Source organism: Ambystoma mexicanum, chromosome 3q (assembly GCF_040938575.1).
Source record: "Ambystoma mexicanum isolate Mex_15411 chromosome 3q, UKY_AmexF1_1, whole genome shotgun sequence".
Classification (NCBI taxonomy): Eukaryota; Metazoa; Chordata; class Amphibia; order Caudata; family Ambystomatidae; genus Ambystoma; species Ambystoma mexicanum.
In genome coordinates, this window is record NC_090926.1 from 562,694,261 (window position 1) to 562,722,054 (window position 27,794).

The 27,794-nt window shown below is 44.6% G+C and overlaps 1 protein-coding gene across 1 annotated transcript in view; it reads left to right on the forward strand.

The window, feature by feature from the left end:
* The window catches only part of RANBP17 (RAN binding protein 17), a 2,111,817-nt gene that overhangs the window by 476,104 nt on the left and 1,607,919 nt on the right, over positions 1 to 27,794 (forward strand). The window contains exon 11 of the mRNA XM_069654335.1: positions 22,037 to 22,209. Coding sequence (XP_069510436.1) covers positions 22,037 to 22,209 — 173 coding nt within the window. The remainder of the gene's footprint in view (positions 1 to 22,036; positions 22,210 to 27,794) is intronic.

Sequence of the window (27,794 nt, forward strand, 5' to 3'; positions counted from 1 at the left end):
ATATACACCCAATACTGGCGGAACTGAAAAAATTTTGTGCTGAAGTGCAGGGCTCTATGATGGTGCTCACGGACCGCATCTTGAAACTGGAAGATAGGGTAGAGGCGCTAGAAAACAACCAACGGTTGTCCGACATTGTGGACTGGCATGGATTGGGAGGCTCAAGAAGTTTGAGCATAGGGAATGCTAGGCCCGGTGTAAAATCGATGACATTCAAAACAGGGAGAGGAGAAATAACCTCAGAATCTGGGGTCTCCCTGTTAGGGACTCGGAAACGCCACAGGGCTTGGAGCTGACAGTGGGACAGCTGTTGTTTAAGCTACTTAGACCTGTGTTCGAGAGAGAAATCAGGTTTGATCGGGGCCACAGGGACGCAGGCTCAGGAGGAGGGTCCCTGCTCGGTGGTGGCAAAGTGCCATAACTACAGAGAGAAAGAGAACATTCTCCAAAGGGACTGGGAAGTGGGCACATTCGACTGGAAGGAGCATAAATAAGAATTGTCCAAGATCTCTCGGTGTATATGATATGATAGGTTATTTATAACGTCTTGCTTCCAAGGCGAGCACATTGCCACTGAGCTATCCTCCCGAGACCACCATTGATCAAAAACGCAGATGTAGGCCTCTCACAAGGTGGCTCCAGGATCAGGTGGGGCGCTACCGCTGGAGGTCCCCTTCGCACTGGCATTGAAAACAAAGGGGGAGAGTTACACATTGCAACAGGACGACCAGGCGGAAAAGCTCCTCCAGGAACTACAGAAAGAAGACACCCAGCTCGACTGAGAGAGTCCGTGCCAGCTGAGAGAGGGTTTCAAAAGTGCATTTGATCAACTGAAAGGCTGTAGCAGAGATGGCCGCTCTCAAAGATCAAGGAAGTCACAGGCCCCTGTGAGAAACCCGACTGTTCTCCCACTTTCTCCCCCAGGATCTTCCATTCAGGGGGTCAGGGAAGGGCCATCGCTTTTGGATCCCGACCCTGGGGGTGGGCAAGCGAGGGAGGGACACCTGAGTGGAGGGTCACCTGAGTGGGGGTCACAGGGGAATGGGAGGAGAAGTCCAAAGGCGAGACATGGTATTCCCCCTTTCCCAACTATACACCAACCCACTGTCCCTCAGTCTTAATGGGGTATTTCCAATCACATCCCATCTCCCCCTCCCCATTTCCGATAAGTACTGGGGCGAAGAAGAGGCGATCAGGAGCAATGAGGATTACCCATAGAAACAACAGGAATACAAAGTGATCTGTGTATAAAGGACTGCTCGTTCCCTTGGGACGTGTGCAGGTCTCAAGGTTTTCTGAGGGGCAGGTGATGAGACCCTGACCTCGACCAAAGTAACTGGAGGAAGAACGCTTACCATTGAGTTTCATGAGAAAGGAAGAGAGAAACTCGGTAGAATGCGGGTGGCTGGAGAAGAATTGAAACCTTGTTCCAAGCTGCATGAAAGTAAAGAAAGTTCAAAGGAAATCGGATTGCAAGTGTTTGTGAAAGGAAAGAAGACCGAAAGGAAGCAAGATTTAATGCGCTAGATGTGCACAATTAACAGGAGAAATGAACTTAAAAGTGAAAGGTGCAAGAGGCGCATGGACAAGAAAAGTGAAAGAAACGCAGAGAAGATGCAAGCGACCCAAAAGCAAGGAAAAGGTGCGAGTGAGCACGATAAAAAAGAAAGCGTCTGCAAGACGCACAGTAAAGTGAAAAGAAGCAAGAAACCGGTGCAAGTGTGCACTGTTGTACAGTAAAGCAGGAAGAGAGTATGAAAGGCATGAACGTGTGAGAAGGGGTGCAGGATTCCCCAACACAAGAAAGTTCAGACTTGTGAAAGTAGAACACAAGGAGGGGGATTGTTCATCTGAGTGTCGCGCTAAGGAGGAGTAAAGAGCGTGGCATTCTCAAAAGTCTCTGATACTGCCCCTGAAAGAACTGTGATTAGTGAAGGGTGCATCCTGACAAGCAGAACCTTTGTGTGTTGCGTCAAAGGGGCCTAAGCTTGGGGAAGGGAACCCTGAGAGGCCTACGAGGAACTGTGTTGTATTCTGTTTGAAACCTGAAAGAATTGAAGCTCGGGGGAGGGAATCCCAAGGAACCAGAAACCTTGAAAGTTGTTTGAAAATATTGCAAGAATCCTGTGGAGACGGGTTCACAAACATCCCTTTTTGATTGTGGTAATGTTTATAACATTGGCAGAACTACACCCGGTGGGGAAACAACCTAAAAAACAGCCTTGGTTTACATTTTCTTTTTGGAACCACTATTTTCTTTTAAGAAGACTTCCTACCACATTTTGTCAAAGAGTGAGGGCAAGCATAGGTTTGGGGACACACAGATTTTTATTTTGGACTTGCACACATAGAGGGCCCGTAGGAACATCAGTTGAGGGAACAATCCCTTTAGATTTAGGGCCAGTTAGGTATTACACCAACCTCGGAACTTTATTAAATAAAGGTTTTTCAAACTGTTACTTTTGAGTCTGTGTCTCTCTTCATACCATGCCTGTCTCACACCCCGCAGCCATTGCCCCCAAGTGGAAGGGCAGGGCCGGGACTTGGTTTAGCTCCTGGACTAAACTGAGGTAGCAGTGCCGATGTTACTCTGCGTGTTTGCAATTGTGAAGAATGGCTGGACTTCACTCCAGGTGTCTCATCTTGGTAGGGCTTCATGCCCTAGTTACCTGCATTTTTTTGCATGGTTTATTGTTTTTTTTTTTTTTAGTTCTATAGAGTTAGGAGGGGCATACGGAGGGGGGTGGCATGCCTCTAAGGGGTGGTGTTCTGATCCTACATTGGTCTTGGGTTGACAGAAGGGTACGAGTCACAATGCAGGGGTATGGCTGAATCGAGTGTAGCAACCCTGAACGTTAAAGGGCTCAATTCCCCAAACAAGAGATCTCCAATGTATAATGTGTTCATCAAACTCCAACTGTCAGTACTGTTTTTACTGGAAACTCATTTTAAACAGGGAAAGAATGTCCACTGCGGAAGGGGATGGTTGGTGAAATGGTTTGGGCCTCACACAATGACCACAAAAATGAGGGTTTTGGGATTGTGTTGGCGAGGGCCTTTCATATGAAGGCGATGCAGGTCAGGAGGGGGTTTGGAGGGAGATTCCTTGCAATTATGGGCCAGGTAGACGGGGTTTGAATCACACTGGCGACAATATATGCCCCGAACACCGACCGGCTCCACTTTCTGAAGAAAGTGTTTGTGGTACTTGAGGAGTGGGGGGAAGGCTACATGTTATTGGGCAGTTGATTTTTATATTATTGCCGACCCTCAGCCAGACTGGAATTCGCACACCTACTGGAGGACCAGTATTGGGTTGACATATGGAGATCGAAATTACTCCAAGCAGGTAGGTATACCCTTTTTTCTCCCACCTCCCCCGCTCTACTTATACCTGAATAGATGTTCTGTTGATCCCACGGGAACAGAAGGGAAATGTCTTGTCACCTAAAAAAAGAAGACGGTCACGTGGTCCGACCATGAAATGGTTACGGCCCAGTGGCTGATAGCTGATAACTGACAGGAGACTAGGTACCCCCCGAGTGGCGTTGTAACAACGTCTTGATCAGAAACCCGGTCTTTAAAGAATTTCTCGGGCAAGAGATTTGCTTATTTTTTTAATCTAACAACACTGGTGAGCTCCCCCCAAACATGGTATGGAAGGCCGCTAAAGCTACAATTAGGGTGCGAGGAGGAAACATGAGAAGGGGCCCATTGAAAAAAGACTACGGCAGAGATACAGGGACTGCAAGGACAGTTGAATAGGAAGAGGCAGGATAGGGAGGACCTGTTAAGCGCTGATGAGTGACAAGCGGCAGGAGTTACACTGTTCACTGATGGGGTAGTTAGCCAAGAGGATGCGATACCCAAAACAATGGTTTTATGAGAGGGGTGATTGGGTAGGCTTTATTAAGAACAGCCAGGCCGGAGCTGATTATCTGTGCAAGACCCTTCATGTGTTAGACTCTCCTGCTGTTTAATATAGGGACGCTCTGATATTATCCCTTGATGACGAAAAGTCCTTTGAACGATTTAGCTGGAGCTTTTTGATGGGGGTCATGTCCACGATGGGGATGAAGGTGAAATGCAAGAGTTCGGTATCTGTTCTTAACTCTAAACCCAAAGTTAAAATTGCTGTAAACGGGGAGATATCTAGGGCATTTTTCAACTTGGGAGGGGAACCCGCCAGGGGTGTCTCTTGTCACCCCTCTTGTACAGCCTTGCCCTGGAACCGTGGGTGACAGATTTAAGGTGCAATGCCTTCTAAATGGGGTGCACGTAGGAGGAGATAAATATAATTAAGCTTATTCGCGGATGATACTCCTGTGCATAACACACCCGCAGACCTCGCTCCCGCATTTGTTGACAGGACTGGCTAGATATGGAGAGCTATCAGTCGTCAAAATACATTTTGGAAAATCAGTGGCACACCCAGTTGGGACCCTGAGACTCCATGGAGATGGATAAAGTGGGGCTTCTTGGTTCAAGAGGAGGGGTTCAGATATCTGGGGTGGTGCTACCAAGGGACCCGAGTAATCTATTTGAGGAGAATTTTCTCCCTTTATGGGACAAGGTAAGGGAGAACCTTGATTGATGGGCCGAGTTGAACCTTTCCTGGATGGTTAGGCTGAATTGTCTCAAAATGGTGGTCCTCCCCAAATTCCCTTTTCTTTTCCTGATGCTCCCCATAGTTCTTCCATCCTTTTTCCTAGATACGATTAGAAAGAGATTTTCAGAAATATCTGTTGTTCGGGGCTAGGCCTAGAATAGCATATAGGGTGTTCACCCTCCAGTGGGACAAGGGAGGGGTGGGGTTCGCGGATCTGGATGCATGTTATAGGGCTGACCAACTATGCATAGTGAAAGACAACCTGGATCCGAGCTCTGACAAGCAATGTGTGAAGATGGTCAACATGATACTCAGCCCAGTACCAACCACTAGGTGAATGGCTATAGGTACCTCAGAAAGAGATCCCGAACAGAATTGTGCAGCACCCATTGTTAATAGCGCTGTGGGCAATTTGGAAGGAGACTGTGGGTACACTATAGCTATCAACTTGACCCTCACCCCTTAGCTGTATCTGGGCCACCTCCCTCCGTAATTATATAGTTGAAACCTTGCAATTTCAAAGTTGGTATGAGGATAGTAAATTCATGTCTTTAGACAGACTAGAGGAGTGCCTCCGGATTGGTTGACTTTTTCCCTTCTGATATTTACAGCTAAAGCGCATACTCAATGAACCAAGGTTGGGGGACAACATACAGAGGGACCTCACCGCTTTTGAACTTGTCCTCCTGTAGAACACGGCCTCTAAGAGCCGAATAGCGCAGATCTGAAAGATACTGATGCAAGCAGAACTGCTTAACTGTTTAAAGGTCAGTGAAGAATTGGACGGAAGACTTCCAGAAAGAAATAACGGATGAATTATGGCTCGCCATGTGTAGGAGGGTCTCACATTCCATGGTTTTGCTACAGTATATAGGATAAAAGCGATTAAGCTCCTACATCGCTAGCACCATCCACATGCCCTCTTGGCCAAGGTGTATTCGGGGGCAGATTCACGCTGCTGGTGGTGCCGGTGCCCGAATGCAGATTACTATCATATGTGGTGGGGGTGTATTCATATACACAAATACTGGAGAGAGGTACTCTCTTGGATCAAGGGGATAGATGCAATCTTGCGACCCTCCCACCATTAAGGATGCCGGGGGTCATATGGTGCGTACTCTGCTGGTGGCCTAACGGTGTTGTGTAGCACAGTTTTGGAAACGACACAGAACCCCTGCAGAAAAAGAATGGGCCCAGAAAGTCAGGGCAATGTATGGCACAGAATACTAAAAACATATCCTAAATGAGTCCAAGGCGAGGATTTAAGAGATGTTATCTTTTTTCACTAAATATGGCAAATAACCCAGTAGACTGATGGAATCAGACTGACAGATAGCATTTATGGTTGTTTCTTTGATTGTGGTTTGAGGGGAAGCGTTCTGAGGGGGAAAGAAGGGGCAGAAGAGGCTTACGTGGAGGTAGCCAGGCGTTTTGTTACTCACTTTCTGTTCTTTTACTGCCTGTCTCATTATTGACTAAATCCTAATAAAACTTGATTTTGAGAAGAACAAAAAAACACCCAAGAGCAAATACTATAATAACGAGAGAGCAACTGGAGGAAAATTCAGATTTTATATCCAGATATTTGAAAAACATTGGTGTCTTGAATGTTTTTGTTTTGTTAAGTCTGCTATTGATATTGTTCTGGTTAAGTGTATGCTTTAGTTACTGCAGTAAATATCTAAATCTGTGATCCTTAATCTGTTTACTCACGCATATATGAAATATATTTGTTCTGTGGTTTTCCTTTTAATTTATATGTAAAGGCCATGTAAGCCTTTACTGTCTGAACTATTTTAAAATCGTAGACATCTCTGTACCCATCCAAATTCATTGAGATATTAAGAGTCCACGTTTCAACATTTCAATGTGTTACATAGCGTGATCTACCAACAGTTTCCTCTTAGAGGAAGTGCTTTATTCATAAGTAAAATCAATATAGTAGGTACCAGAGCAGTCACAAAACCAGCACATTCCAAGGACTGGATGTCTCTTCTTCAAACCCTGTAATTCTCTGTGAACATTACTATTCTATTTTTCACCCTAAGTCTATGCTGCATGAAATAAACCCTACATTGATAGCACATTGAAATAACAGTTTTACTACATATGTGAATTTTGTAAAAGCTCAATCTTCAACAATATTTAATGAAATATATGATAGGTTTTTAATTTAAACACCACTCCTTGTTCCATGCAGTGTCTTTTCTTCTGGAGGCATCGCACAAATCATCCAGATTCCTATGAGTATAGAATATTCTGACAATTCCTTTTGCATGTGCCCGGACACATCTTTGCAACAATGTTTGCACAGTTTTCCTTGACACGTTAATAGTTCTGCTCCGATGCTTTTCTTTTCTTATGCTATAATCATTACAGTTCTTAGTCTTACGCTTGCCACCACATTCTGCTACTCATTTGTAAACTGCACATTCATCCACACCTTTTGGGCTGGGCTTTTCCGCAACCTCTGCGACTCTCTCTCTCTCTCCCTACTCTCTCTCCACTTTCTCCCCTCTCTCCCTCTACACACTCTGCCGGACATACTGTGGAGGTTCTCGTCTCCTCAGACATCCACCTCTCTAACCCTCTCACCACTCCTCTCTCCTGGACTGACCACTTTCTACTCTGCTCTCATCTGAAACTCCCTATCCCTCAGGTAAAGCCAGCCCCCACAGCACTGCCACCTACCTTCTCGGTTATTCAGCCCATGAAGCAAGTTTCAGTGGATGCCTTTGCCTCTACTTTCTCTGCTCCTACTACTCATGCAGCGGACTCTCACCCTGACACAGCTCTTTCTAATCTGTATCTTTCTATTTTCAACACCCTGAACTTCCTTGCCCCTGTCATGAGAATCTGGCTGAAGCCTACTTCGAAGTGCAACTCTTGGTATGTTTCCAACCTCGCGGTCCTGTGTGGCTGAGAGGAAGTGGAGGGCTTCGGACACATCCTCTGACAAACTGGCCTGCCACCTGCTCCTTCATCTGAAGCCAGAAACCTTGGAGTCATCTTCAACTCCTCACTCTCTTTCCTCCCTCACACACAGGACATTGCCAAGAAGTCCAACTATCAGCTCTTACTTCTCAAAGGAATTCTACCCTTTCTCAATTTCCCCCAGAAGCACAATGTCTCCAGAGCCCTGGTTCTCTCTAGGCTGGACTACTGCAACAGCCTCTTTCTCAATCTGCCTTCCTCTACTCTCCGCCCTGTGCAACTAATCCAGAACAGGACTGCAAGACTTATCCTTGGCCTCAAGTCCAGGGAACATATCTCCCCAGCCCTGAAATCTCTCTGCTTGCTCCCTGTGGCTGCAAAGATCAAGTTCAAGACCCTTTGCATTGTACACAAGGCACTGTGGGGCCGGGGCCCACACTACACCCAATGTTCTCTTCCGAAATACCTCTTTCTGATGCCCTCCAACTCTCTAAGGGTTAGACGCTTCTCCAGGCAGAGAGTGGGGGGTAGCTCTCTCTCCCATGCAGGTGCCTCCCTCTGGAATGGCCTCCGTGCCCCTGTCAAGCTTAAGCCAGACCACCTGAAGTTCCGTAAGCAGCTCAAAACTTTCCTCTTGTACTCTGGATTCTCTCTCCCTCCCCTGCTGACCTACCGGTCTGCTGTACCGAATGGTTGCTTGGCTACCCTCAGAGTCTCACTGGGTACCAGGCTCTTTCTTGATCAGTCACCCTTGCACGGCCTCCGGTCCTACCACGCACTTAGGGGCTGTAACTGTAACCCTACAGTCCCTTGTTCTCCTTGCACTACCCAGTGCTGCTCTGCCCTGCCTGCACTTACTCAGAGCATTGCTGCCCTGTTTTCCCCTCCCCTCTCGCGTGCACTCCCCACTCCCTTTACCCTTGCACTTCTCGTTCTCTCCCTTGCATGATCTGAATGACACAAGGCCTAGTAAGATTGTTTGTCTTGTCCTCCCTCTGTCTTCCCTCCCTTTTCTTGTTGCGCCTAGAAACACTTGTGTACAGGCACGTTATAACTGACTTATCATATGACCTTCCTCCCTTTTTCCACTGATCCTTTATTAATCTATGCAACACTTCAAACGGGTTTACAGCTGCTTGTAACCTTGTCCTTAATTTTCCTCCATAACAATCCCATTTTCTAGAGAGGTCATCTACTACTGTGTTGTCCTTATACATTTTCTACTACAAAATCTAGTCCTTGTAGGCCTGCGACTCATCTCATGATTTGTCTACAAATTCCATCCATACCCTTGTCCTGAGAAAACCCCCATAGGGGCTAGACGCTAGTCTTAAGTGCAAAGATCTAACCTCAAAAACATTGAACCATTTAATTCCCTGTTCTCGGGCCAATGTTTCTCATTCAGTCAGTGGTTGGTGCTCCTAATCTCCCAGGCGTTGCACGAGAGCAGATGCAGCAGTCTGTTGCCCTCTATTCAGAACAACAGTTCTCACATCCTAAACTTGCTGGCGGCAGTATACACTAGTGTTTCACACCTATCACCAGTGCTCCAGATAAGATTTGGAAGTGGGAGTATTTTAATCCCTATTTTTGATTCCAATTCCCAATCAGAGTATTTTATAAGCAAGTAAAAATATGCTTTTAACTGAAAAACAGAAATGTTTTTGTAATATTTATTTTTTTGCATCAAGTTATTCATGCTCATTAAAAGGTACATGTTTACATCTTCCAATCAGGCAGTTAAAATAGTTTCTTCCTGTGGTACTATGTGCACTACTGGTCCAAACATATCCATGGAGCTGCGAGGGTGGAAGCAGGGGCACAAGATGTTACATGTCTTTCCTAGGTTTTGTTGGGAGTATTTGTATTCCCTACTTTTATTTTTTGGGTGTATTTGCCAATTTCTAGGGAGTAAAAGCTGCTGATACACCTTATCTGTAGGGTTGCGGCCGTCACGTAATCTAGACCGCAAATTATTTGTCAGAAAATGTGTTTGGAAATTAATAGTGAAATTCAATCAGGCTTTAGGAAGGTGCATTTTCCTTTCTATTGTATGCTATCTCCATTTTCTCAATTGCGTCAGTCAGGCTCCTTTTTGGTTTGACAGCCTCACATGACGGTTCTTGTCCTGAATAGTCAACCTGATAAGAGAACTGAATGTTCCAGAAATGGTACAAGCATGCCAACCAATTGTAGTGGTCCATATAACGAAAGACCTTATAGTTTGAAAACCAATGAGAACCTTTGTATCTAATGTTTCTGAAGAGTACATATTTTAGAGGTAGGCATATGTTGTCCACCTGACAGTGGGCAGCCAATTACAATCCTAGTTCCTATAGATAATATACTTAGATGTTCCCCTTAAGCCAATCCCGATCCCTAGTAGGTTTTTCATTATTTGCCACGCAATATGACGTTACCTCTGATGTATTTTTAGTATGAAGTCTATGTTGTGTGAAAAGATTGCTGAGAGAAATCGAGTGTACGTCTGTTGATGTTCTTTGTAACTCCTTGTTTTAGATCATTGTTAATATAACAGTACTTTGCCATCTTCCTGAGTTGGTTCGGTTATTTGGATTCAGGTATTCTGTTTGAGCCCATCCATTGCATGCGCGTTCCTAAAGAGCCCTAAGCTCGCATGCTAGTGGTGCGGATGGTTCAAAAGATCCAAACCAGTCAGCTCCAGGTTTTCGGACAATTGGGCATCCTCTGCCAGCAGCTGAAAGATAGCAGAGTTTCCTGTGGAGAGAGGCCGAATAGAAATAAACTTGCAAGAAGAACCGAGACGGTGGGCAGATCCCCCTTTGAAGAAATCCATGTCTGGATTCCACAGGCGCTCTGCGGACGGCAGGTGACATGGTCGAATTGGAGGAGTCGTCGATACTGAAGGACTCGAGTCGATTAAGGAATGGTGAGTAGACTAAGGGGAATGGCAAATAAAGGGACGGGATTGTAATAATTTTGAGTAACGGGAAATAATTGTAGAGATAAGAGAGACTGACTAAAGATTCCTAATCCTAATAGAAGTAGACATTTCAAACTCCAGTGGGAGTAGGGTGAAATATAAAACACATAGTTAGGACTGTGTAAGGCAGCGGTATTCAAACTGTGGGGCGCGCCTCTGTAGGGGGCTGTGGCCGCATCTTGGGGGGGGGGGGAGGGATATGAGAGCCCAGCAGGAAATGCTAAAGATTTTTTTTAAATATTTATTTATTTTTGATTGGAACAAATGGTCAGGGGTGGCTCACATGGTCGAGCTGAAGCACGAAACTGTCTCAGGCACCAATGAAAAAGTGGGCCGCAGTTTTAAATGGGTATTCTTTCCTTTAGTCACAGACTGTTTGAATAGTACCCTATTTACCCATTTACCCATTTAATTTAAGTATGCTCTACAATGCAAAATTTTAACCCATTATTTTAAAAAACAATCCACGAGGGGGTGCCGGATCCCATTCAGATTGCACTCTCGGTCTCCCAGGATCTTCTGTGTTGGGCCAACAGAGGGAACCTGATAAGGGGGGGACCGTTTTGGCAACCATGGCTGGAGGTGACTGTAGTGACGGATACTTCCTTTACAGGATGGGGCGCTCATGCCAACGATTTAACAGCCAGCGGTCATTGGTCTCCATCGGAGTCCACACTCCACATCAATCTGTTAAAGCTGAGGGCCATCAGGCTAGCCCTGAAGGCTTTTCTGCCTTCTGTATGGGGGAAGAGTGTCCTGATCATGACGGACAACACAGTGGCCATGCATTACCTCAACAAAAAAGGGGGGGTAGGGTCGCCCCCGTTGTGCAGAGAGGCAATGCAGCTCTGGTTCTGGGCCATCCAGCAAGGAATTTTTCGATCTCGGCAGTTCATCTGACCGGAGACGAAAATGTGGCGGTGGATGCTCTGAGCAGGCAGAGCACGATCTCTCACGAGTGTGAGTTGGTTCAGGAAGTTCTCTTGGAGATCTTCGCCCTTTTGGGGACCCTGCAAGTGGATCTCTTCGCCACCAGTGTCAACCGTAAGTGCGAAAGATTCTGCTCGCAGGAATTTTCTCTAAAAGGAGCCTTAGGGGACGCGTTCGTAGTAGAGTGGTCCTTCCCACTGCTATACGCGTTTCCTCCAGTCCCCATCATCCCGCAAGTGTTGCGCAGGTTACGGAGGTTCGGTTCCCGAATGATCCTCATTGCTCCGGCATGGGCCAGGAGAGCGTGATACCCAGCCCTTCTCGACATGTCCATCTGCCCTCCACGCCGTCTTCCCTATCGAGACGATCTGCTCTCACGGGAGGGGGGTCAGGTTCTCCATCCAGAGGTCAAGTCTCTCAACCTTCATGCTTGGTTTCTGAAAGGTTGAGATATAAGGATTGGGACCTCCCTGAAGACGTGATGGAGGTGTTGCTCTCGGCCAGAAGGCCTGCAACAAAGTCCCTGTACCGTTACCATTGGAGAAAGTTCTGCGACTGGTGCAGGGTTAAGAATGTGGATCCTTTTTCATGTGACATTCCTGTGGTTCTGTCTTTTTTGCTTTCGTTAACTCACAAGGGCCTGCAAGTGGGTACCATTAAGGGTTACCTGGCGGCGCTGTCCATATTTAAGCGCTCGTCCGAGGAGTGTTCTTATTTTAAGATTCCTTTGATTTCTCAGTTTCTTAAAGTGCTCACTAATTTATTTCCACCGTCACCTTTACAGGTGCCTGGTTGGGATTTGAACTTAGTGTTAAAGTTCCTGATGAGAGCTCTGTTTGAGCCCTTACATTCTTGTCCTTTGAGACTGTTGACCTTTAAAACTGTATTTGTAGTTGCGGTTACTTCCGCTCGCAGAGTAAGTTGCAGGCACTATCCGCTAAGCCACTTTTCACAGTGTTCCATAAGGACAGGGTTGTCCTTAGGGTTCGTCCTTCTTTTCTTCCGTAGGTTGTGTCGGAATTTAATTTAAGCCAGAAGGTCATTCTTCCGGCGTTCTATCCTCCTCCGCATCCTGGTAAGGAAGAGGAGAGGCTCCATAGGTTGGATCCAAGGAGAGCTTTAAGTTTCTACATCTCACGCATGTCCCGGGTCAGAGTGGATGATCAGCTCTTTGTAGGGTACGCTGGAAGGTGTTTGGGACAAGCTGTTACTAAGCAGACTTTGTCTAGATGGATTATCTTGACAATCTCTGAATGTTACCGTTTGGCGGGTAAGGACCCTCCTGTAGGCTTACGGGCCCATTCTACTAGGGGCGTGGCTGCCTCTACTGCTATGCAGAGGGGTGTTCCCATTCGTAACATTTGTGAAGCAGCCACATGGGCCTCTGTAGTACTTTTGTAAAACACTACTCCCTGGATTCTACAAAAGGGGAAGATTTGGCCTTTGGCAGGGCGGTCCTCTATTCTGCAATTTAATTGGGCATTCTAAAATTCTAAATTCTTTTCCCAACTCCATACGTTGGTACTGCTTTGGGAGTCTGTCATAGATGTGGAATACGTCAGAGGACACAATCCCTTCGAAGAACAAGTTACTTTCTTACCTGGTAACGTTCTTTCGATGGGATGCTCCTCCGACGTATACCACATCGCACCCTCCCGACCTGCCCTTCTACAGAATTTCTCATGCGATTGCAGTGTACGTTTCTGCAAGGCTTTCTGTAGTCATACTGGCAGAAGATTGGTGCCACACGTTCTGGGGAAAAAACTACAACTGAGGCTACGGGCGTGGTGCGTCCTACTTATAACATCCGGTGACCTCGGCTCGACGGAGGCCCTCGAGGGAGCGTATCGACGTCATGGACGCAGACGCCAAAAATGTTCCGAAGCAGCACAGATGTGGTGATCACCTGTCATAGATGTGGAATATGTCGGAGGAACATCCCATCGAAAGAACGTTACCAGGTAAGAAAGTAACGTGTTCTTCTGTGTGAAGATCCCCCCCACCTGGGCAACCTGTAATGGAAACGTTAGGGAGTAACTTACCTTGTCTTTTACAGCCCAGTCCAATAATGTACAATCACCTTCTGCTCTCTTTAAAAGGTTCTACCGCCCCAAATTACTTAAGAGGCCACAGGAGAAAAGGATCCAAGACGAATCTGGTACCGCTGCATCACTTCTGAGGCTAGGCGATGCTCTTTCTCGTCACAGTACCTTTGGTGCTTTGACAGGCAAAGTGGCGGTGTTTCTTGGTTTCACTCGATGATATCCTCCGAGGATGAACCCTGCTTGCAAGAAGGAGCCACTGGGATGCTGAGTCCATGAGAAAAATGGAACCAAAGTCTTTCTGAAGTGCAGCAGTTTTACGCTTCACGGTGCTCTCCTTTGGTCAAAGATTTCTCTGACTTTAGAAGTCCTGTGAATATGAAACTTGCTGTGGGCTCCTAAGACCCCTGGGATCCTTCCATGACTTCTGGCGGCAATGGGTGCATAGGTCACTTTTGGTATCGGGTTTCGGAATATCGTGGTTTTCCACCTTCTGGTTTTTCGGGGCTGGAGCGACTGCACGGTCCTGTGGACAACTTCTGACGACCTGGACTCGACCACTGGAGTGGTCCATGTTCCTTTACCAAGTCTGGACCCTTGGGATGTCTTTGTTAGCTTCTGATGGCAAGAAACTCACTGACGGACCTTCCTCTGCACTCAGCGACTCTGGATTCTCTCCGGTGGGAAAATGTGGTCAGTGATGACATCAAGGATGTCCCTTGAAATGTTCTTAGGCAGTTTGGAACTTCCGCAGCTCTGGGTGTCCAGCAAAACTATGCCAGGGTACCCCCTCTTTTGGGTAGTTGACAGCAACGGCTTACAGCGGTCATAAAATGCACCTCCAGACCCTAGGTGACACCAATGGCAGTTTGGCGCTTTGAAACTCAAGCGCCTTACAAATGCTCAATGGAATAAATAAATAAATGGACTTCTTTGACTCGAGATGTCTGGGCACTACTCTGCAGGACTCACAAAGACCCCTTCTGCGGACAGCAGGCACACAGGACTGGCTTCCAGGGTACTTATGATGAAGAGAAGCATTTTGAATGATGGAATCTCGTAGATCGGGGAGAGGTCTCCCTTGCACGACCTCTATGGATTAGTCCTTGGAAGAACAAAGCAGCTTTTGATTGGACAAAGAAAATGCAGAAACAGACTTCTCCAGCTGGGCTTCAAGGAACAACTTCTTCTTGCTTCAGCTTCAACCTCCGCTTCTGAAGAAATTGGTGAGTGAGAGGTCCCCTGTTATACACATTGATTCCCATTCACTCAGGCTGAGCTGGGCTCAGTCAACCAATCGCGCAGAAGGGCATTCATTCATTCATGCAGACAGGCAGGCCATTCAGGCAGCCAATAAGACTCAAAGGCATTCAGGCCATTCACTCCACCAAGACACCCATAACAAAGAAAGTGGATTGGGGTTAGTACCCAACCTTTCAGCACACTACACTGCATTCATGTCAGTTTCAGTCAGGGCTGTCTCATTTATTGCGTCTCACACGCACAGAAACCAGACACCCAAAACACAGAATGTGAGTTCACTTCAGACTCCATTCCAACAGGTCCCACCCCTAAGGTGTAACCACACCACACAGCCTCTGGTAAGGCTCCTGACAGTCTGGCAGGATGCAGCCCCAGAGCCATATTTGGTATTTCCACCAACATTATAGAGGCAGGGCTCCTCAGGACTTTGGGGAAACAAGGTAATAGGCAATAGAAACTAAGAGGTCGAAAGGGCCATCTTGTCTTCCTGCAGGAATCCATTGATTCGTATGGCAGTGCCTGTGTGTCCCAAAATGAAGGACACTGACCCACTGCCAAGTCAGCATGTAGCTGTCACCAGCCCATACCCTCCTCTGTGGGCAACACATAGGTGCCCAAAAACACACATAAACGGTACAAGGGTGTGCCCAAACCCATGGGTGCGAAAAGGGTAACCCATGGGGGGTGTTCACCAAAAGGAAAACTTGAAGATCTGCTCTGCCAGAGGTCCAGGCTGGACCCCAGTGGCATAAAACATAGAGAATACGCACACAGAGAAGTGGTAGGACAAGGACTAGGAGGCCTGTTCCCTCTATCTGGTATTTCCAGCATCACAGATAGGACTAGGGTATTATGTGGGAAATGAATCCGTTATGCTTGGTGAGCCATGTTTTACATATTCATGTTTGAATGTAGTTCAATGTAAAAAAGTACTGGTCGGTAAAGACAGTAATGTGGCTATGAAACTGTTGAAAATCTCTGTCCCACTAAGGTATTATATGTAAGTAGTATGGGTAGGTCTATGACCTTTTATACAAAAATGTGTACAAAAGCATGCACAGTGTGCTAAATTTGGGAATATTTGGGGCTTGTGGATCTGTTTTTTTTAAATATTTTTTTTTACTTTTGCATGAAATTGGAAGTGGGAGAAATAAAAGTAACATTGTCCGGCAAGGGATTGGAATGAGGGAGCGTTGTGGGGGCATGACTAGAAGTAAATAACAAACTGATATCCTTCTGGCCTGAAAATTATGGGTTGTATGCAATCGTACGAAAAATAGGATTGTGTTAGATGGTAATGTATGGCTTATACCAAATATCATGAACAGTGTGAAATAATGACCCTTGTTTCAATAGATAGAACAATCTGAATTTGTAAAAATAAAATAAAGGGCTACATAAGAGGCCATGCAACCTTACAGAAATCTGTAAAAGAGGTATATGTAATTGAGGAAGTTCGTAGTATGTGAATGGCAGGTTTAAAAGTGTCAGTGACAGTCAATCCTGAAGATGAACAGGAGTGTTGGTCAATGCAAAATGTAAGCTTAACCTTGAGAAATGTCTCCATAAAACGTATATTTCACCTTTGTGGCATTCTTGTAATCAGACACTCAGCATGTTATGTGTACTAATGTCTAGTATTGGAAAGTCATCCCTTGATTTTTACATTATTACATTTGATAGCCTCTAGAATGGACCCAAAAACGTAATGCATCTATAACTTTATTTTACTTGATGGAAAAAGTGATGTTGCTTGAATTTCCTGCTAAAGTTAGATTTGCTGCACACTATACCCACAGTGTCACAGATTGCACATTTGGGACCAAAAAGTAGGTTAAAACCAGGTGCTTAAAATGTAAGATTGTGGTATTGCATACATGCATGGGCAACAATAAATAAATAAAATATTTTAACATATGATGCTCTTCTTCCACAAAAGCCTCTTGCGACAGCTTTCCCAACATAAGGGTAAGTGGTTAGGGTTTTGAGCCTCAGCTGCCACTGTTCCAAAGACCCAGAGGAGTTATCTCCATCCTCCCTAATGATACTTACTTAGCTGTGCTCTGAGCTAGAGGAGAATATTTTGTAGCTGCTCACTAGATTGTGTGACTAGGCACTGCTAGATATCGCACAATTCTATTCTGTTTAGGGATGGGGAAACGTTGTAGACACTTTTAAAATTGCTGATCTGTTTTTATATTATTTTAGTGTCATTTTAAACTACATCTCCCATCGGGACTGCAGTTTCCGGGAAGTATTTGTTTTGCAATCAGACGCGTCAGCCCGTCAGAGTCTAGCAAGTCCACGTGACGCCCCGGCGCTGACGGCTCCTCTATATTCTTTAAATAAGTGACACCTAACTTTTCATTAGATAGCTGTGCACCTTCATTCTTTACAGGCATATATAATTAGCATTACCTCTGGTTGATCAACTTTGGGTGCATCTGACTGCTATCTGACGTCCATCTGTGGTTAAGGTCAGCAGAAATATGGTAACTTTTAAGGGTACTCTGCCTTTGAAGCCTATCAAACTGACTGTTCTAAATACTAGGTCTTTGGACAAACATGCAGTAGACGTAGGGGAATATATTGTTAATGATCAAATAGACATTATGTGCCTAACAGAAACCTGGCTACAAGATTCAAGCGGACCAAATATTTATTTAGATACTCCCCAAGGGTATACTTATTTTGGCACTAATAGAGATGTAGGAAAAGGAGGAGGAGTGGCCATTTTGGCACGAGAGTACTTGCACTTTTTTCAGACCTCTATCAGCTGTAAGTAGTGTGAAATCATGCTGATTAAAGTTACTCCCACCCTTAATAACAGTTTGAGCATTATCCTTCTCTACCAACCTCCTAAGGACCTGCCCGGTTTTACTGAGGATTTAATGGAGTCACTTTCCTCTTTCAGTAAACTTAATGTGGCTACGCTGGTTCTGGGTGATTTCAACAGATGGTATAATGATCCTCAGGATTCTGATGCTCTTATACTGACTCAAAGCCTTGCTGCCAACCATTTCACAATTCACAATAATGAACCTACGCATACGCTTGGCAACGCCCTTGATTGGGTGGTTAGTTCTTACTAATAACTCCTTTGATGTATTTGGTCCGATCATTTATTTGTATCATTTGATTTCAATCTTCCTTCCTTTTCTCGGGACAAGGCAAATCCCTTGAAAAAAAGTATGCATTAGAAATGTTAAGAATATTAGTCGGGAAGATCTAGCCACAAGTCTTGCCAAGGTAATGAGCATGACACTTGACGCTGACTCACCCACCGGAATCATTAGTAGCACATTTTCACACTGAAATATCTCTTAGACTTGACCAAGTTGCCCCTAATAAAGCCAGGTTTTTGAGAACGAAATCAACAAGTCATAAATGGTTTGATACAGCATTAAAAAATTGCAAAAAAGAGAAACACAAAGCTGAAAGATGTTGGGGGAAAAAACTCCCTCTTTGGCGAATAGGGATGTTTGGAAGGAGTTGGAGAAAGCATATCGAGCAGAAATCATTTTAGCTAAGAGAAATTACTTTGATCAGCAAATTTGTAATGCTAAATATGACTCCATGAAACTTTTCGAGATCCGTAGGGAATTGGAAAAGCCTAAAGCTATGTCATGCGTCAGCCCTCATACTGAATCTGACTGCATTGACATTCAAAAGGCCTTCGCAGATAAAATAGCTAAGGCACATATTAAAATCTCGGAAAGTAAGCAACAGTTGAATCCTGGCCTCTGTGTAGAGGATGAATCTCAAAGGCCACTGAAAACGCAACCAAGCTTTTCATTTAAACCTACCTGCCCCGAAGAAGTAACTAAGATTTTGAAATCTATGAAACCTTCTACCTGTGCAGGAGATATGCTCCTGAGTAAAATTATTCTGGAGCACTATGAATTATTCGTCCCTTTCTTCACTCGCCTGGCCAATGCCTCTTTCAGAACTAATGGAGTACTTTGTGCCCTTAAAAAGATGGCAGTTACCCCTCTTATAAAAAAAAGTTGGCATGGATACTAAAAACTATACGAATTTAAGACCCATCTCCAATGCCCCTTTCCTCTTGAAAGTCATTGATAAACTAGCCACAGCTCAATTCCAAGAACATCTGGAAAATATACAGGCATTTCATTGGAGACAATCCGGTTTTAGGGCCCATCATGGTACCAAAAGCGCTCTTCTGATTTTCCAGACGGAGATGCTGCTAATTATGCATAAGGGCAACGCGGGGCTGATCATATTGTTAGACCTGAGGTTAAAACATGTCGGAGAGTGCTCGGGGGAGGCAACCGATCGGTTTGCATCCTTCTTTGATAAAGGAACATCCAGAGTAGTTCCTGTTTGTACCCCTCACTTTTTAATGTCTATTGTCAACCCCTCTGTGTTTTACTCGAAATACTGGGTGTCTTTCAAATTACGCTGATGACACCGAGTTACTTTTAGAATTAAGTGGCATTTATGAAATCGACTTGAAGAGAGTGACACAAATGTATGACGAAATCCAAAGTTGGATGACACATAATGGTATGTGTCTTAATGCTGCAAAAAGAAAGCTTTTGATCTTCGGATCACCCCAAGCTAGAGGGAAGCTCGAGATGTCTTATGCTGGCTTCTCTATAAATAACCACCATATTCCTGTCTCCCTTAAGGTGAAAATCCTCGAAGTTATTTTATCGAGGCATCTCTCGGCTCAGAGGCGTATATTCAACATATGGTGAACAAATTCCAGCATCACCTGAGACTATTACGTCTGATGAAACCCTATGTCTCAGCATCAAATTGCGAAACTCTGGTCAGAGCTATGATCATGCCCAGAATAGATTACTGTAGAGCCCTTTATCTTGGCAGTATAGGCACTCTTCAAGTCCTACAAAACAACGCAGTTTGCCTGATAAGAAATGTGAACAGGTGGGAACCTATTTCGGATCACAGAAGAAGTCTTCACTGGCTTCCTGTGAAGGCCAGGATTCACTTTAAGTCTCTCACTATTGTACGTAGGTTTGGTTATGGACAAGCACCTAGGTATTTGAAAAATCACATGTAAGTACATACTGCTAAAAGGATGACTAGACGCAGTGAGGAAGTACGCATCATGGTACCACATAGCAAAGCGGGTCAGAGGAGCTGGAAGATCTTTTCCTTTGCAGGCTTTAATGGCGTGGAACAATTTGCTGAAGGACCTACGTTCAGAAACAAATCTGTTAAACTTTAGAACACATTTGAAAACTCTTATTTGTGAATACATCTGGTCTGGCAACCGACCTAGTCTGCTTCAGTTTCTTCTCTTTCTGTGCCCTGATGCCTGCGGGCTCTGGCGCAATATAAACCGACAAATAAATAAATACAGGCTCCAGGATCTAGCAAGTCCTTCTCCTTTAAGCATAACTTCCGACTTTCCGCTGTCCAGTACCCCAAGACTTAGCCATTCCTTTATGTTCTGCAGGAGCTTTGAGTTTCTTTTACAGATGGGGTTGGGGTCAGCCAGGAGAGAGGCAGAAGGACCAATCCCTATTATCCGTCCTACCCAACTCGGTTCTCTCCACCTCCTCTTTAAACCATCACTAAACTTCCCGATAGCCTCTTGAACCTCCTCCAACCTTTTTAGACCTGCCTTAGAGCCCGACCTGGCCCTACAGAACCTCCTACCTCTAGCCGACTGATCTGCTTCTGGCTTTTTACCTCAGTTTCAGTCCTGATCTCTTTCCTCTAGTGCTTTCTTTTACTTCCATTCCTTGTTACCCCCTGGCCAATTGTCATCACTCCCCTTGTCTGAAGATGCATAATTCTTAGTCCCCTCAATCTCTCCTACGTCATTCTGCTGATCCACCACTGTCTTCTTACTACCAGCTTTGCCTGTTCCCCTTGTCTATTCCATTTCTGCTTGCCTTCTTTCCTTCTAGTCTAACCACCTTGATCAATCTTCTTGTTGCCTAGCACCTCCACTTCCTTAGGCACTGTCACCACCTTCCACACAACTCCTGGTCTTACTTCCTCCCTCTAGATTTCTAATGGCAATCCTTCCTTCAACTCCAATCCAGGTTTAATCTCCTCCCCTCTACTGTTATCTCCTCCTGCTTTTACTTCCTCCCTCATGTCCCTTGTTCCTACTACCATCTTTCACTCCACTCCTAGTTTTACTTCTTCCCTGCTTAACTCTCACGCCTTTCTTATCTTCTGCAGAGATCGCCTCCTCTTCTCTTGTTGCCACCTCTCCAGCTCTCCTCTGTGGTACACTCCTACCTCCATTAGTCCTCCCTCACCAGCATTCTCCAAACCAGAGCGACCATCTCCCGTCAGTCTCCACACTAGACTGGGCTGACTGGCTTATATAGTAACCTGCCTCTCTACCTGGTTGCATCTAGGGCTGATGAACTGAAGCTCTGAGCCTAATGGGTCTTAGGGTTAGGATTGACTAGGACATTTAACTTCGTGATGGTCAGAATGAGGTTGAAGGGGGCAGGGGGCAGGGCTAAATCTATAAGATCCCGTGTGGCGATTTTGAAACTCTGTGCGCATAGAGAGGCTGGACAAGGCTGCTGGTGTGGCAGATATCCTGCTGTGCTGCTGTTGGGAAGGTAAGTATGTTGGTGGGTGTTCAGGATAGTCACATCCATGAAGGGCATTTCTATGGTCCTTCTGTCCCTGGAGGCATAATTTAATTTCCCTGATCCAGTTTGGGTTTTCCGGTTGGGAGAAAAGGTCATTGTGGGAGATGGTGGTTTGGCAGTACAATTTCGGTATTTGGGCCCTGATAACGGTTTCTTAATGGCTCGCCGGATCTGGTCAAGGTTTTGTTTCAGCTCCTGAGGGCCATTACAGTAAATGTATTTTTCTGTAACAGCATTGGCTAGGTAGCCAGCTTCCTGAGTTGCCTGGCTGGTGATCACCAAACTTCCAGGCAGTGAACTTCATCACAATACACACTGTACCTTCTTATTTCAGAAGTCATTCCGTTCTCTGGGTGATGTCCTGTATCCAGGAGCTACCTTTAATTCCTTTTCATCAACCCTTTTTTCAGTACCTGAGATAGCCCAGTGAAACGTGGAAATGAAATGTGGTGGCTTATGACTAATGTTAAAACATGAAAGCAGCATCCATAATACTAAATTAGAAAATAACATATGATTACAGTGCCATTGTTGTCAATTTCATCTTGTCCCTAGAAAATATTGTTTTGATCCTGTTTCTCCACCTTTATATTCATTATTTATGCCTCTTATGTAACAACACCACTTTGAGAACATATTCACTTTAATAATTAGCTTTCTCAATCTTTTAATATTTTTTCAGCATTGGGAGTTTGCACCAAACAGCGTTCACTACCTACTAACCTTGTGGCAGAGGATGGTGGCATCAGTACCTTTTGTAAAATCAACAGAACCTCACCTGTTGGATACATATGCACCCGAAGTCACGAAAGCCTACATCACTTCTAGACTGGAATCAGTTCCCATCGTTGTAAGGTGAGACTAATTAAAAATGTTTGTTTGGAAAATAAATGTATGGATTTCTGTGCCTCATATCATGCTCATTTGAGTGGTGTCCATCATATGCACGTTATTGTCCTTGTTGAGGGAACAGAATCTAGATCACTGGATCTTTTATCAGAAAGTGGTACATTTTTGGGCCAGGATTTAAAAATGTTTTTAAAGAGAAGTGCTACTAGATGTTTTCATAGATTGATGTTTAAAAGTCAGCAGTTTGTCTGTGTCCCTTTGGGTGGTATGATTTCAACCAGTTATTTATTTATTTTTTAACAGGCGGGCAGTAACCCACACAACTATCCCCTCACGCCCTTCCTACTTCCCTACCTGGCTCTTACTTCTCTATCTCCACATATACATTCTACATATATGTGATGGGTTGATTTCGACCAAAAGTGCACAAACTGCTGGCTTTTAAAAGGCAGTCTATGAAAACAGGCATCAGAATAAAGACACTTGCCCTCCTCAGGGTTCCACCCAACCATTTTCCTTTACTAGCCTGCAGGACAAGCAACAAAAACATTACACAGGTTGCACTAGCCCACTACCAAATATGGGCAGAGATACACCTCAGCTTACAGATACAGCATGAAGATGTGCTTCTTAATGCTCCCTTTTAATAACAAGCAACAGTAGGTCTGGCTTTCAAAATACCTCAGTGAAGCAAACTAGGATATATATATATATATATTGTTTTTATTTTTTTTTAAAAGAATCCCGTCAAAAATCATTTATGCCCATGGTACCGCTACGTCTTCAAGTGCATGAAATCGAAGAAGAAATTAAATGGGAAGGAAGCAAATGAGAGTGGAGACTATATGAAGAGAAAGGAAGACCTGAGAGGAAGGGCAACATAAAGGTGATTAGAGGTAGGAAGATGTGATACAAGGAAGAAATTAAGTATAGGAGAGAGAGTGGTGAAAAGAGGTGGTGATCAGGGAGATGAAGAAAGGGAAGATGTGATGTAAGAAATGTAGGAGATGAAGGGGAGGAAGAAATTAAAGTGGCAAGCGGCTTAATGAAACAAACGTAAGAGGGTGAAATAAGGAATGAATTGATCTCAATCTTGCCATCCTTAAAACTGTCCTATCTATCATTGCAGCAACTTGTATCTGCCTTTCATATATTTTTTGTTGTGTCCTTAATCTCATGGGTATATCGTTTCATCTTTTCCATCCATCTTTGTCCTTATAATCTGCATATCCTTTAAACCTTACTCTCTATGCAACATTGAGCATTTAAATTCATATATCCTGTTACCCTTCCATTTAGGTCTATCTTTCCATATTTCCCTTCAATTTGTAAGTCCTCCTTATGCATCCTCCAAGCCTTTTTATCAATATACCTTTTCTTCCATCTTCCTTCTTTTCTGTCCACTTCACCATCTGTTAATCCTTGCTATGCATTGTTCCATCCTTCCTATATATTTTTGCTAGCTTTCGTCCAATCCTTCATAACTGTCCTATTTTCCTTGCTATATATAATTCAATCTTCCAATGTATCTTTCCATCTGAGCTATCTTTGTACCTACAAACACCTGTGTCCTCATCTCGCTAACTTTCCTGTTTTTCTATCTGTGTATCCTTCCTTTACATCTCAGCATGTATCCCATCTATGTAAGCGCTCTTTTTACCTGTCAATCTAAACAACGTGCAATCTTTGAATCTATGTAAGCATCGTTCCATTGTATTTCTTTCCAGCCATTATTCCCATATGTAGCTCTATTTATGCACCTTCTCTGTCCATTAGTGTTACACTACGGCAGCAAATGGCTTTCTTACGAAGAACTTCCCGACCATGGAATCCGCTTTGGCATCGTTACAAGTTGCCTTGGAAACTGTTCAGGTTACGTAAACGTGCTAGTCAGCTGATCGGACGTGCTTCGCTTACACAGAAGCCACGCCCCCTTGTTCCTTAAAGCCTTCAGCCGCGGGAACTTCGTTGCTGCTAATTGTACGTTACTACGTGCCTTTTCGTAGCCCGCCTACGGCACTGTTTGCCTTCCTCGGATTATCCTCTGTGAATCCTATTGACTTTGAGCTCTCGTTACCAGACCTTAGCTTTGTACTCTGTTTCTGCTTATCTGGATTACCCTACGGACTTGTTGCCACGGCCTTTTCTATTCACGTGCAGTTTTCCTTTAATGCCGTTAAACTGCAGGAGCCTCCCCGCTCAACCTTCAGTTCTACTGGCTCTGCGGCACTTCATTTCCGCTCAAAACTGGACTCCAGCTCTCATACAACTTACACTTGCACGAGCGCCTCTGCTTTCCATCTGAATTCCGGCTCTATGATTTAGACCTGCTGAGATCTGCTTCAGCGCGACGCTTGGGTATTTTGCTAATAGCGTAAGTGGTATCCTGGTTGGTTCTTTTCTTCCTGTTCTATCTGAATCATCTATTTGGAAGTACAAGTCCCATCCTACCAGTTCTGCATATCAAGGATTGCCTTTGCTCCAACTACCTGATTAACTGTGCTCGCATTCTGGGAGACTGTTTGTCTTTTCTATTGAAGTGCATTTACGAACGCTTTCCAGGACATGCACCAACCCGACCCTAGTGCGTCCCTCGTGCCGTTCAGGTTGTCCTCCCTATACTAACCTTCCTACTTTATTATTTTATCCTGTCGTTGTCATCCACCATTTGGATTTTGTGTTCCTGATTGAAACTGGTACAGGATTTCCTCTCAGATCTACTCACATACACTACCTCAGGTACCGGCAGTTCTATTGTGTTAAATAGAGATAATTTAAAACGCAAGTTAGGCATAATACTCAAACCTTTCTGTATCTCTTGCAGCATTGATCTGGCGGTGCGCTCAAACCTGCTCTTTTCCATTATGGACTGCTCTGTCTGTTCTTACATAAATAGCAGAGTGGTACATCGTGAAAAAGTGCCCCTCTCTAAGAGGAAGCCTGATTCTTTGAAATCAGGGGACCTGGGTTTCTGGAGACGTCTACGGCTCATCCTACATCTCGATCCAGGTTGGGGTCACGCACACCTTCCGGCTTGGTGAGTAACAATTAGTCCGTTTAAGCATCCTTCCCAGCTGTCTATGCATCCTTCGCACCCATCTATCTCTGTCTATATACCTCTCAGGCACTGGCCAATGCAGTTCTTGTGCCCAGTCTGCTAACAAATCTTATCTGAATACTCTTGATATGGAACTCTGGAGTGGTGTCACATTGGGCATTTCTACTGTCAAGGAACTGCCTTTCGCAATCCAGAAACAGCATGGCACAGTCTCCCTCTCTTTCGGCCTTGCTCTCTGCTTTGGTGTTGACTCTCCTATCAAGGTGAACTAGACTAAAACTCCTCGTGTCCTTATGGACTGTTGGTCACACACAGCACGTATTTCCTCTGGTGACAGGGAATGCACTACAATTCTCAACATTCCTATAAATTTCATGCGCCGACCCGGTTGTCATCAACCTGGGAATGCGCCTGGTTCACTGTTTTGTATTCCATTTCTGTGTTAGGTAACTTCTTTGTGTTTTTGACCTCTGGCTTGTTTTCCAGGCTTGTCTACGGACCACCTGTGTTTGACTCTGGTATCATGTATAAGTTTTGGACACCTGGCTTATTTTTCCTAACCTGTCTTTGGCATCCTTGTTTGGCTCTGGTAGCCTTTTTGTGCTTTGTTTCTGGACGGTTCCCTACTTTGTCTTCCTTGCAAGCTATTTGGGCCATGTAGTGGTTCAGTCCATTCCATCAGTCTGTAGTCTTTAGCCTCTACCTGGCTGGACAGGGGCTTTGTTCTACGGCTTTCACTTGTGTTCTTTCAATGGAGGTCTTTAGGTAGTCCAGTACCCTTCCAGTCCCCTTCCATGCACTTCACCTTCCCCTTCTTTATGGGATTCCTGGTTTACCTCTTGGTGCGTGAGTTAACTTATTATGGTCCCTCTGTGTGTTCTCGTTCTTTCAGGGTCTTGCACAGATCTCCTTGTGCTTCCTCATTTGGTCAAATTTGTGTGGGATTCCTAGTTTTGTCATGTTGGACCAGCATCCCTTGTATTTTTCCTTGCCTTCGGACCTCCATGGGACCCTTCTGTCTACGTGGATCTCTTTAATAGAGTTCCAGTGTCCCTGTGAAACCTCTATTGTGAACTTGGCGTCTTCCTGAGACGATAAGAAAGGGATGGGTTCTCACCAGGCTTACCTGCCCTTTTTGTTTTGCTTTTCACTATTCATATATTTATATTATCTTTTTCGTTGTCACTTGTGCCGTGTATTCTTGATCATCCTCTTGATGTGTATTTCTTTGTTTTCTCTGCGGTTAAGGGTTGAATCGCAGACAATTCTCCTCTCCATCTTTCCCCTCAGCTCTTGGACAAGTGTTTCATGTACCCACCGGGTGGTGGGGAGGGAAGGTCTGTAAGTGCTATCTCCACTTAAGCAGAACCGGTTGGTTACATGTTTTTCCTTCGAGGGTTTGTTTCATCAAATCTTTTTCATTGAAAGATGTTTCATCTAATTGCCATACATGAACTGCAAAGTGTTTATGCAACAAACCCCTTTCATCGAAAGAGGGTTTCGTTATATAAACACTTTACATTTTTTGCATGTAAAGTTGCTGAAACATGCAAAACGTTATAACGTTACAGGGAGCTGTCCAGTGTTGCAATTTATTCAATACAGCAACAATGTATTTCAGCACTGGACAGCTCCCTCTAACTTGTGTAGTGTCAGCGAGTGAACTTGACATTTTTATTTTATTTTTTAATTGGGGGGTCCCCCCACAAGCCCCCAATAAAATAAAGGTCTGCAGTCCTGAAATTGGTCGCTGACACTACACAGCTTCGAGGGAGCTGTCCAGTGCTGAAATCTTTTCAATACAGTCACAATGTAGTTCAGCACTGGACAGCTCCCTCGAAGTTGTGTAGTGTTTATCCCCCCAAACCCTCACTTTCAAAATTGAACCCTTTCCTCGACACATTGAATTTCCAACCCAAACATCTATACATGTATTTTTAAACGATGTTTGAGTTGGAAATTCAATGAAAAATAATTCAATGAATATGCTTTTTTGCATTTATATATTTTCTTTTTTATTTTATTTGATTTAATATTTATATTGCGCCGGTAGCTCGCAAGCTTCGGGGCGCAGATACAAGGACACAGGGACAAAGTGGACAGTAACTGACATGAAGACTGGACAATAAGAGAGAATCACACAGAGGCTAGGTAAGGGACCTAGTGGAGGTTATTATTTGAAGCTATGGGTTTTCACCAGTTTGCAGAATCGCATGTAATTGGCTTCCAATCTTATGTGGTTGGAGAGTTTGTTCCATAGGCCGGCTGCTAGTAAGGGAAAAGATCTGCCCATGCCGCATTTGAGATTGTGTGGGGCCACTATGATTTTGCCAAGGTTGGAAGATCTTAATGTTCTGCTGGGTACATATGATTGGATCCTGGATTTTAGGTAGGCCGGGGCTTGTCCAAAGATACATCTATCCACCAGCGTTAAGGCCTTGAAATGTATCCTATCTTTGATTTTCAGCCAGTGTAGCTCCCCACTGGAGTCACTTATATAGCTCTACGAACTCTCAGGCATCTGCGCGCTGCT